The sequence below is a fragment of the Suricata suricatta genome, chromosome 8, assembly GCF_006229205.1.
Source record: "Suricata suricatta isolate VVHF042 chromosome 8, meerkat_22Aug2017_6uvM2_HiC, whole genome shotgun sequence".
NCBI lineage: Eukaryota > Metazoa > Chordata > Mammalia > Carnivora > Herpestidae > Suricata > Suricata suricatta.
The window spans coordinates 130,513,348-130,524,029 of record NC_043707.1 but is presented as its reverse complement, the minus strand read 5'-3'; the positions used below and the strand labels follow the sequence as shown (position 1 = coordinate 130,524,029).

The 10,682-nt window shown below is 64.3% G+C and overlaps 2 protein-coding genes across 2 annotated transcripts in view; one reads left to right on the top strand and one right to left on the bottom strand.

The window, feature by feature from the left end:
• Positions 1-2,996, top strand: part of SPEN (spen family transcriptional repressor) — an 88,444-nt gene extending 85,448 nt beyond the window's left edge. The window contains exons 12-15 of the mRNA XM_029948464.1: positions 188-688; positions 852-1,046; positions 1,363-1,521; positions 1,867-2,996. Of these exons, the coding sequence (XP_029804324.1) occupies positions 188-688; positions 852-1,046; positions 1,363-1,521; positions 1,867-1,998 (987 nt within the window). The 3' untranslated portion in view covers positions 1,999-2,996. The remainder of the gene's footprint in view (positions 1-187; positions 689-851; positions 1,047-1,362; positions 1,522-1,866) is intronic.
• Positions 2,997-4,270: 1,274 nt separating this feature from the next.
• The window catches only part of ZBTB17 (zinc finger and BTB domain containing 17), a 31,992-nt gene continuing 25,580 nt past the window's right edge, over positions 4,271-10,682 (bottom strand). Inside the window, exons 3-16 of the mRNA XM_029948465.1 lie at positions 10,230-10,436; positions 9,043-9,228; positions 8,333-8,473; positions 7,913-8,038; positions 7,262-7,500; positions 7,028-7,170; positions 6,636-6,936; positions 6,253-6,340; positions 6,037-6,153; positions 5,826-5,946; positions 5,456-5,586; positions 4,925-5,134; positions 4,731-4,820; positions 4,271-4,648 (exon numbers count right to left, since the gene is read on the bottom strand). Coding sequence (XP_029804325.1) covers positions 4,365-4,648; positions 4,731-4,820; positions 4,925-5,134; positions 5,456-5,586; positions 5,826-5,946; positions 6,037-6,153; positions 6,253-6,340; positions 6,636-6,936; positions 7,028-7,170; positions 7,262-7,500; positions 7,913-8,038; positions 8,333-8,473; positions 9,043-9,228; positions 10,230-10,434 — 2,382 coding nt within the window. The 5' untranslated portion in view covers positions 10,435-10,436 and the 3' untranslated portion in view covers positions 4,271-4,364. The remainder of the gene's footprint in view (positions 4,649-4,730; positions 4,821-4,924; positions 5,135-5,455; positions 5,587-5,825; positions 5,947-6,036; positions 6,154-6,252; positions 6,341-6,635; positions 6,937-7,027; positions 7,171-7,261; positions 7,501-7,912; positions 8,039-8,332; positions 8,474-9,042; positions 9,229-10,229; positions 10,437-10,682) is intronic.

The following is a 10,682-nucleotide window of genomic DNA, read 5'->3' as shown; positions in this document are numbered from 1 at the left end:
GCGGGTGACCTCCCTCTCTCAGGAACCTTCCATCCCGAGTGCCCGAGAGGATTGCTGCCATGGGCCTGGCTCACAGGTGGTGCCTGCAGCCACCCCTGCCCAGGAACCCATGGCCAACAGGCAGTGGGCAGGGTGCCAGGCATAAGTGACTCTTCACTCTGCCCCTCTCTCTGCCGCTGAACTCCAGGGCCCAGCTCCTGAAGGTGAGCCCCTACAGCCCACTCAGCCTGCGCAGTCTACACAGCCTGTCCAGCCTGTGCAGTCCACACAGCCTGCGCAGCCCACGCAGCCCTCCCAGCTCAGTCAGCCGGGCCAGCCTCCAAGCAGCAAGATGCCTGCGGTCTCCCAGGAGGCGAAGGGGACGCAGACAGGAGCAGAACAGCCTCGTCTCCCGACCATCCCTGCAAACAGGCCAGCTGAGCCTCATGCCCAGGTTCAGAGGGCGCAGGCAGACCCGAGTCAGACCTCCTACCCCTCCCCTGTGTCTGTCTCCATGAAGCCTGACCTCCCGGCCGCTCTCCCTGCTCAGGCTGCCCCAAAGCAGCCATCGTTTGTCCCCACGACCTCAAGCCCCAGCACCCCTCCAGGACTGGCTCTGACGCACACGGAAGCCCAGGCCACCCCCAAACCAGATTCTACTCCACACTTGACTTCCCAGAGGCCCGTGGACATGGTCCAGCTTCTGAAGGTAAGTCTGGGCGGGGCCCTGCCCTGATCCGCTCGGAGCTCTGCGCTGTGTTAAATGTCCCGGGGCCCCCACTTAGACTAGCGAGCCGTCGCCTGGGGCCATGTCTCGCGTGGCTCTGCTCTCCAGCCCGGTGCTCACTTCCTGTCTGTCTCCCCGAGAGCAGAAGTACCCCATCGTGTGGCAGGGCCTGCTGGCCCTCAAGAACGACACAGCCGCGGTTCAGCTCCACTTCGTTTCCGGCAACAACGTCCTGGCCCATCGGTCTCTGCCGCTCTCTGAAGGAGGCCCCCCGCTGAGGATCGCCCAGAGGATGCGGCTGGAGGCCTCCCAGCTGGAAGGGGTTGCGCGGAGGATGACAGTGAGTCTCGGGGCCCACGTGAGCTGCTGCCCTGCCCACGAGGCAGGACGTGGCGTGCCCCCACCTGCCTGTCTCCCTGGCTGGCTGTGGGGCGTGGTGGCATTCCTGGCGCGGTCGGTCTCCAGTGGGGTGGACAGTGCCGTTAGACTCAGAAACCGCTTTTCTCAGTCAACAAACAGGGTAGGCTTTAAGGTCACCTCAGAAAGGGGGCCTTTTGTGGACTTAGGAGCCAAACCCCTGGGTTGGCGGGGCCTCTGCATGGGCTGCTGTCTTTGGGGAAGGCCCCTGATCACTGACGGCTATGCTTCTGCCTCAGGTGGAGACAGATTACTGTCTGCTGCTGGCTCTGCCCTGTGGCCGCGACCAAGAGGATGTCGTGAGCCAGACCGAGTCCCTCAAGGCGGCCTTCATCACTTATCTGCAGGCCAAGCAGGCAGCAGGAATCATCAACGTTCCCAACCCTGGCTCCAATCAGGTCAGCCCGGTGTCCTCGCTTGGTGCACACGTGTGGGGCTGGTCTAAGCGGGTGGCGTGGTGACCAGTGCCAACCAGCATAGTCCAGGGGCGGGCAAAAGGGCACCCTGGATAGAGGAGACAGGCCGGCAGAGGTTCTTCGCCTGGTGCTGTGGAAGAGCTACCCCGGGGCACAGTCTAGGGCACCTTCCCGCCACCTTCCAGGTTTTGTCTAGAAGTCACGGACACGTTAGCTCCTTGGGGAACGGACTCCCCCTAGCTCTGTGTAGGGCCCCAGTTGGAAGTGGGGTGACTAAGGTGGAGACCGGGGATCCCACGTTTCTCCCTCTCTGGTCCTCTTCTCCAGCCCGCCTACGTGCTGCAGATCTTCCCGCCCTGCGAGTTCTCGGAGAGCCACCTGTCCCGTCTGGCCCCGGACCTCCTAGCCAGCATCTCCAACATCTCTCCCCACCTCATGATCGTCATCGCCTCTGTGTGAGCCCCGAACAGGCCCCCTCGGTGCGCTGGCCCGGGGCCCTGCGGCAGGAACACGGACCCAGGACGGCCCGGCCCGGCGGGGGCAGGAGCTGCCGCAGGGGCCGCCCTCCACTGCCGGACGCCAGCCTCGCCCTCGAGCCCGACCCCTCTGGGCAGTGGTGCTGCTGCTTGTACGTTTACATGACATTTAGCCCAAGGACAGACACCGCCCGCTGGACTCTGCAGACACCTTGAGGCTGGGTTTCTCTCCTCCTTTTGGAGAAAAGGAACTGGGCAGTGGAATTAATTTTTCGTTGTTTTTGTTTTTAAGAAACAAAACAGAACTGCCTTTGCACTAAATTAGTGACTTGGACTTTTGCACAGTGAGGATGGGCTGTGACACTCGGGATGTCTGGGTGCACCTGAACTTGCATCGAGGAGCTACCGCAGGCCTTCAGGCCTCTGCTGAAACACTGGGGTCAAGGAACATTTCATTGGGTTGTTTTGTCCCCACCCCGCCCTTCCCCTTGCTCATTGGATGTGTCACCTCTCTCAGTTCTCCTGCCGCCACCATCTGTGATTCACCCAGATGTACAGTTTACAATCAAAAAGGAGCAAACAGAAGGATTTTCTTTCCTGGTGGGATATGCAGAACTTGGGATGTGTGTATATATAAATATATAATATATATAAATATATATAAAACTGACTTAAAAAAAATCGAATTCCCCTGACATACATTTTTTTTAATCTGTGCCAAAAATGTGTTTTCAGAGAAAATCTTATTTTCATACTCAGACTTTGTATTGTCACTCATTTGTATAAGTGCGCTTCGTTACAGCACGGGCCCGGCCCCCGCAATCTGGAAGTGTCACACACACAGACTGGCGTCCCTTCTGTTACCTTGACCTCTCCCCCCAGACTTCCTAACACGTATTAATTTATGAAACTGGTTTTCTCAGCGCAGTTTTGTTTTGTGTGTCCATTGGATTACAAACTTTATTAAAAAATACAAAACACGTCCAGTGTAAATGTGATTGTCGCTTGGGTGGGACGACCCAGGGTCCTTTGCTATGGGCACAGCCAGCCCTCATCCCACTTGTCCCCTCCCGAGTCTACATGGGACCTGTCTCTCCTGCCACGTGATCCTCCCCAAGCATCATTTTGTTTTATACAAGAGATTCCTGTCACAGACCGAACTTACTTGTTCTTGGGTGATGCGGAAGGCACTTCAAAGTTGGATACAGGACAGACAGACAGACAAACCACCCCTGCCCCGTGCAAACTCAGAAACCCCTTAAGCAAACTTTGGTGTCTCGTCTCTCGCCCCCTCCTCCTCCAGGTCTAGAGCAGGCTGGCCCTGGGGCGGCACAGCCTGGCCTGATGCCGGACAGGAGGATGGGGCCCCTGACAAGCTGGGGGGGGGTTTGGCTATGGGGGTGGGGGGGACAGGAACATGGACCACAGAGTTGGCGGTCTCACGTGTGACAGTCACAGGGCTCCTAACAGGCCTGTACTTGCGCTGAGGAGGGGTGCTGTCTACAGGCGGGATTACAGCTGCCGGGAGCAAACTGTGGACGTGGGGCAGAGGCGGCACTGTCTCCCCCCGCCACCATCCCACAGCCCCGGCTTGCTGCTGCCCCAGCCGAGGCGGAGCTCACGCCTCCCCCCGACCCCCCAACAAAGCTCCTGGCCCCGCGCTCATGAGCCGCCAGGCCCTCAGCCTGGTCATAGACGCCCTCTGATGCACAGCGAATAGATGCTCCTGAGAGATGGCACTTGACTGGACCTTGATCCTGTGACGTGAGGGCGGGGCCCTCCTTCCCCCAAGCCCAAAAGAACTGGGCCCGTGGCCCAGTGGGCCTGGCTCTGCCTACCTTGCCACTCTGGCTGAACGGGCTTCCGAGCAGGGCTCTGTGGGCCTGGATCCTGGTGAGCTAACCCATCGGGCGTAGGGGGAGCAGGCTCATGGCTGTGCTCCCACCGAGGGGAGCTCGGGTCCTGGAGCTTTTAAACGGGAGAAGCCCGAGGAGGAGGAGACAGGATGAGAGGATGGGGTGCGTGGAGCCTCGGTCTCTCTGGCCCTGAGGGTGCCACCCACACCCCGACTCAGGACGAGGAAGCCAGCTGTTTGCTCAACAGGGCCGGAGACACCGGTGCTGTTCTGCACGAGGGACCGCCTGGCTTTGCAAGAACCCGGTCTGGGCCAGCTGACCCCGGGGGGAGCGGCCCATCGGCGGCTCGGCCTGGCCCCAGCAGCGCTCCACCCGCCCCGCAGGGAGCTGCAGGCAGCGTTAGAAAATAATCAAATTTATTCTCTAGGGAACGGGGCCACCCCTCAGATCTAGGGTGCCGTCCATCCTTAAATAAAGTCAGAAGAGGGGCGCCTCACTCAGCAGGCGGCGGACAGTCAGGGGCCGTGGGGGGCGTCTCTGCCAGGGCAGGCTGGCCATCGGCCCCGTCCCGAGGGCGGAACACCAGCTCCCCGGCCTGCAGCACCTGCCCAGCCGGCCACGAGCCGCCCGGCCCGTACTGCTGGTAGAAGTCCGCATCCGTCTGGAACATGACCAGCGCCTGGGCCGTGTGGATCCGCACGTGCTGGGCGAGGCTGTTGGCGTCCAAGAACTTGTCCCCACAGGAGTCACAGGCATAGAGGATGTGGGTGTTGGGGTCTGTGGGAGGTGAAGGGCTGTGGTCAAGATGGGGTGGACCCTTGGGAGTTCACCGGTTTCGTACCCCGGGTGGCCCCCTCACCTTCCTCCTGGACTTGTTTCACGGCTTTGCTGATCTCGGCCTTGAGTACTTCCGTCTCGTCGGCGGTCACTGCGGCCCCCACCGGCACCACTGTAGGCAAAGTCCGAGGGGCCTGAGGCCGGAGGCCCCTGCCCGTCGCCACCACCCCAGAGGCAAGCTGCCCGTGACTCGCCCCTGCTGCCCATAGCCCGCACCTGTGAGCTGAGTGACGGCGGTGGCCGCCAGTGCCTCGGTGGCCAGCGTGACCATGTCATCCACCGTGACCACGCTGACCTCACCGCCCTCCTCTGGCTCCAGGATTTTGATGCCCGCCTTGCCCTGGTGCACGGTCTTCACGTGGGAGCGCAGGTTGTCCACACGGTTGAAGCCACGGCCACACTTGTCACACAGGTAAGGCTTCTCTCCTGGGGGAGGAGGCAAGGTTCTCGCCTGCCGTTGGGAGGAGGGGCGGGGTGGGGGGAGGACCTCAGTGGCCTCCAGCTGCCCCCAGAGCCCTGTCTCTTCCAGTAGCAGGTGCTCTGGGACAGCCACCAGGGCTGCACAGAAGCCTCCAATGGCCACTGCACCTTCTAGAAACTGTCCATTGGGTCCTTGTTTGAACTGAACCTCCTTCAAGGCCACGTGCAGCAAGGACCAGGGCCCGGGCCCAAGGCTGGGCTCTGGAGGAACCTCCCTCCCTGCCGCCCCCACCCCCACGCACAGGGAGACAGGCAGGTACAGCTCACCAGTGTGGATGATGATGTGCTTGGACAGGTCCCCCACGTTCACGAAGGCCTTGCTGCACACGCTGCACTTGTGAGGGCGGATGTTGTCGTGGTGGCGGATGTGATTGGCCAACTGGCTGGACTGGACGAACCTGCAGGGCCACAGAGGGAGGGGGCTGGCACCCATCTGCATGCACCAGGGCCCAGGATGGCAGCGTAGCTGCCGGAGGCGGGCCAGTGCCTCCGGCCTCCTGCACGACACGGGAGCCAAGCCCTGGGGCCGGGCAGCCATCTGCCCAGGTCCAACTGAGCTCTAGGTTCATTTCCTGCCCCCCTTCCCCAAGCAGGGCGCCGGGCACGGGAGGGACGGGCGGGACGGGCGGGGCAGGACCTCTTGCCGCAGCGCTCGCAGACATAGGGCTTCTCGCCCGTGTGCTGGCGCACGTGCGCGATGAGGGAGCTGGCCTGCGTGAAGGCCTTGCCGCACATCACGCACTGGCACGGCTTCTCGCCTGCGGACAGGGGGACAGGAGAAGGTGTCGGCAGCAGCTCCTCCTGGGCGCCTTCTGCAGCCCCCAGGTGGCCCCGCCCGGCCCGGCCACCTGTGTGGATGCGGACGTGCCGCTGCAGGGCGCCAGGGTCCGCGAACTGCCGCTGGCAGTGGATACACACGTAGGGCTTCTCCCCGCTGTGGATCCGAAGGTGCCGCTTGAGGTTCCCTGCGGAGACGCGGGAGTCCCGCATGAGCCCACGGCAGGGGCGAGGGGGCTGGGGAGCGGAGGGGCCCGAGGGAGGGCAGCCCGGGCGCCCGGCCCTACCTGAGGTGGTGAACTGCTTCCCGCACTCCCGGCACTTGAGGGGCCCGTCTGCGATGTGGATCTTCAGGTGGGCCTTCAGGTTCCCCACCTGCGCCCAGGCAGGGGTCAGAGGGCCCACCCCGCACGGCCGGGGCTCGGCCGCCTCCTCCCGCTGGCGAACAAGGGATGCTCGACCCTCCCCCGGGCCCACGGACCGCTCCATTTCTCCTCCAGACCCGTGGAATGTTCCAGGTCCCAAAGGTGAAAAGGGAACTCACCCCCCCTTGGTCTTTGGGGCCCCAAGACCCCTCCCTGCCCCACCCCCACCCCCGGATTGCCCAGCAGAGCTCCGCAGGGGCGGAGCCCGGTCTGCGCCGCCACCCCCCCGCATGGTCGGGCCGCACCTGGTTGAACTTCTTGTCACAGTGCGGGCACTTGTGCTCCTTGTCAGTGTCGTGGGTCTCCAGGTGGCGCATCTTGGAGGTGGGGTCGGAGAAGGAGCGGCCGCAGTAGTCGCACTGGTAGGGCTTCTCGCCGCTGTGCACCAGCTGGTGGCGCTTCAGGTTGCCGGACGTAGTGAAGAGCTTGCCGCAGTCCCCGCAGCGGTAGCGCGCCTCGCCCGAGTGCCGCTTCTTGTGCAGGTTCAGCAGGCTGATGAGCCGGTAGCTCTTGCCGCACTCCTCGCAGCCGTACGGCTTCAGCGGGCTGGTGGGCACAGGGCGACAGGGAGAAGGGGGCGGTCGCGGGGCTCCCAGGGACCGGGGGCCCTGCAGGGGAGGCGGCCGGGGCAGCGTACCTGTGGGTCTTCTCGTGGGCCTTGCAGGCGGCCGGGTCCGAGAAGGCCTTGCTGCACTCCCGGCACGAGAAGGGCTTTTCGCCCGTGTGGATGCGGATGTGCCGCTTGAAGTTGCCCGTGTGCGTGAACTCCTTGCCGCAGTCCTGCAGGGGCGTGGCAGGGAGCGGGCGTCAGGGCCAGCGCGGCCAGCGGCCTGGGGGGGCGGGGGGGCGAGGCAGGTGGGGTGGGCCGCACCTCGCACTTGTGGATGACCGAGCCGTAGGCCTTGGACTCGGTGCGGTCGCCGTAGGTGCCCGAGCGCGGGCCCCGGGCCTCGGCGCCCAGCTCCTGGCCCGAGTCTGTGCTGGCCGATTCCTCGCTCTCCTCGGGGGCCTCCCCCTTCTCCAGCTGCGGCCCCTCCTCCTTGACCTCTGCAGCCACCGCGCCATCGTCCTCCCGCTCTTCTCCTTTCCTGGCCGGCTCCACCTCCATTTCTGCCACGAGAAAGGCGGGCACTGAGGCGCTCCGAGGCCGGGAAGGGGCCTGTCTCCGCAGCCCTGTGCTCGGGTCCCCCGCGGGGCGGGTTCGGGGTGGCTGCCGCAGACAAGTGGTCCTGGTGGCAGTTGAAGAGAGGGCAGAGGACACGGCGGAGCAGGCCATCCATCTGCTGCTGGGAGGTGGGCCTGGGACTCCATCCCCCGGGGAAGCCGGACTGGCCGCCCAGTGGGCACTGGGGACGGCCGGGGTGCGCAACTGAGAGACATCAGGAGTGAAGGGCACGATGGCCTCGCCGGAAGCTAAAGCAAGTCAGAGCGGGAGCAGCTCGGGGAGAAGGGGGTTGGGCGGGGGGGAGGAACCCGAGGACGCGTGAGGGACAGCTGCCCAACCGGAATGGTGGCAGGGCACCTTGCTCCGAGCTCTCCGACAAGGCAGCCTCGGCCTCGGCAGCAGCCATGCTGCTCGTGGGGTCGGGCTTGGGCTCCACGGAGGGCGGCTCCCGGGGGGCGTCGGCCTTCTCCGTCTGCTCAGCACCTGGGTGGGGTGTGGGAGCACCGGAGGCTGCATGAGGACCCTCCCTCCAGCGGCCAGATGGCTCTCCTGGCCCAGGCCCTCCAAGGAGTGGCTGGGGCCTGGTGGGAGAGGCCCAGCACGTCCAAACTCAGGCTACTGTGCCTGTGCTCTCGCTGGAACAGGTGCCCTGGGGTGAACAGCTCTCCTCGACCCAGGGACACCGCCCTCCGCCCCAGGAAGCCACTCACGGCCCCAGGGCCCAGGGTGCTGGAAGGTGACGGAAAGGCCAGCCGAGTCCTCGGTGTCACAACTCACCGCTGGCCGTGCTCTCGGCCTGGCCGCCCCGCTCCTCCTTGGGCTCCCTGTCTGGGCCCACGGGTGGACCGCTTCCAGCGGGGTCCAGCTCCCTCAGCCCAGCAGCAGCTGCCTTCTCCTCTTTGGCTCTCTTGTCTCCTCCTGGAGATGGAACAGGACAGTCCTACCCCTTCCCATCACATGCCCGAGGGGTGAAGCGGCCTGGAACTGGCTGGCCCTTCTACATATTGGTTGACCAGGCTGTTCACTGGGCACCCACTCCACACCAGGCCGCCAGCAGGGCACAGGATCAACAGCCAGGCCACTGCTCCATGGGGGCTCCTGCACCGGGTCTCCCAGGCAAAACGATGCCGTGCATCAGAGCTCAGAGCTCAGGAGGGGAGCGGAGCTCTCCGCGAGGGGACCGCGAGAGTCTGCACCCCCGGTGTCAGGAGCAAGGGCCTGAGCAGGGAGAGCGACCTCGCTGACAGGGGCCCGGGCCATGCACGCTCCCAGCCCCCTGGGCCAGTAGAGCTCACAGGAAGTGGGTGAAAAGGTGGGGGAGGGGGAGGTAGATGACAAGCCCCTCAGAAGGCCTTCCGGAGACTAGCACCCCGCAACACAGGCAGAGCCGGGCAAGGACGCCGAGGCCCAGACAGAGGACGCCGAGAGTCCGAGGCAGCACCCCATCCAACACCCCATGTTCAAGAACAGCCTGACAGTAACCTCACCTTCCGGGGCCGAGGCCACATTCTCCCCGGGGCTGGCGGCCGGCTCAGCGAGTGACTTGAGGGCGTGGCAGGCTGTGATGATATCCTGCATCTGCAGGAAGCTGGCCACGGCCAGCACGTCGTCCACGTTCTCGGAGCTCAGGCTCAGCTTGGCCGTGTACATGAACTCCAGCACCTGCCCAAGGCCTGCCAAGGACACAGACAGCCGTCGCGGGCCTCCCGAGGCCTGGCCCCCACCGCCGCCTCAGCTACTCCGCCGGGCCGGGTCCAGGGATTTGTGAGAAGCGGAGTAGTGGGCTGCCATCTCCCCACCTCCCATGCTGGCGGGCAGGGGGCAGCCTGGGGGGGGCGGGTCTCAGCCCAGACAGCGGCCTTGGTGATGAAGCACACCCGCAGAGGGCAGGGGCTGGGGCAGCCGCCCGGCACGGGGGACAGCGGGTGTGAACAGAGAACTGAGAGGAAAACCACCTGCCCTGCACAGAGTGTAACACAGGGTGTAAACTTCTGCCCTGCGCAGAGGACAGCAGTGTGAACGCACCCCTCTGCCCAGTGTACGCCCTAGCCAGCTGCCGCACCCCACCACTGGAGGACGCCCCAAAAGGAGGGTGTCAGCTATGGCTTTCCTCAGGGCCCTGCCACAGCATTATCTGACCTCCAGGCCAGTCACCTGACCTCTCTGGGCCTTAGTTTCCATATCTGTAAAATGGGGGAACCCCGCCTCGCCCTGACCTTCTCGTGGCATGTCACACCGCTCTGGGTCAGGAGCCAAATCCAGGGATAGTTCCTTCCTCAACTGCAAGGTTTCCAGGTACCCTCACCCCCTTCCCATCTCCACCATAGTTAAGCACTGGGGGAGGGGTTCAGGACAGACGCGGTGATGGGAAGGGGCTGGGGGCGGAGAGCCACCTGCTCGGCCCCCCGACGAGCCCGTCCTACTTCACTCCAGCCGAGAGTAGCCCGCGTCCTCCCTGCCAGTTCTCCTCTTACCACCCAGCGCCCCGTCAAGGGTAGGACCTTGGTGCCCACACACTCAGGGCAGGAGTCCTTTGTGGGCGGCCTGAGGCACCTCACGGCTCGGAGGCGCCATCCCAGGAGGGTAGGGGCCACGTCAGGAGGGCCTCGAGTGGTACAGAGCCCGCCACAGCCCCTGGCCCTCAACAAGCCTGGCCCTGGACCCAACGGGGTACCTGCCGCGTTACTGATGTCCAGGTGCACCACGTCCTTCTGGTCCACGAAGAGCATCTTGAAGTACTCGCTGCAGGCCGCCAGCACCGCTTTGTGGGCCTTGAAGTCGACGCCGTCCACCACAAACGTGCAGTCACACAGCAGCCCCAGCTGCCGCTGCTGGTTCAGCTGCTCCAGGACGTGCTGGCTGTGCTGGGGGAAGTCCATGGCTGGGGAGAGCCCAGAGGCCTTTGCATTAGCACACAGAGGGGGGCCGGCCAGACTGTCGCCCCCCAAATTCCCAGGGAGGGACGCAGGGGAGGTGGGGAGAAGTGAAGCACATCCCCAAGGGGGAAAATCACTCCAGATGCCCTCTGCGAGCCAGGCCCCTAGAGCGCTGGGCTTACTGGCCAGCAAAGTTCCCAAAACCAAAAGCACGGAGGGACCACCACAGAACGGCCACCTTTGTCTCGCCA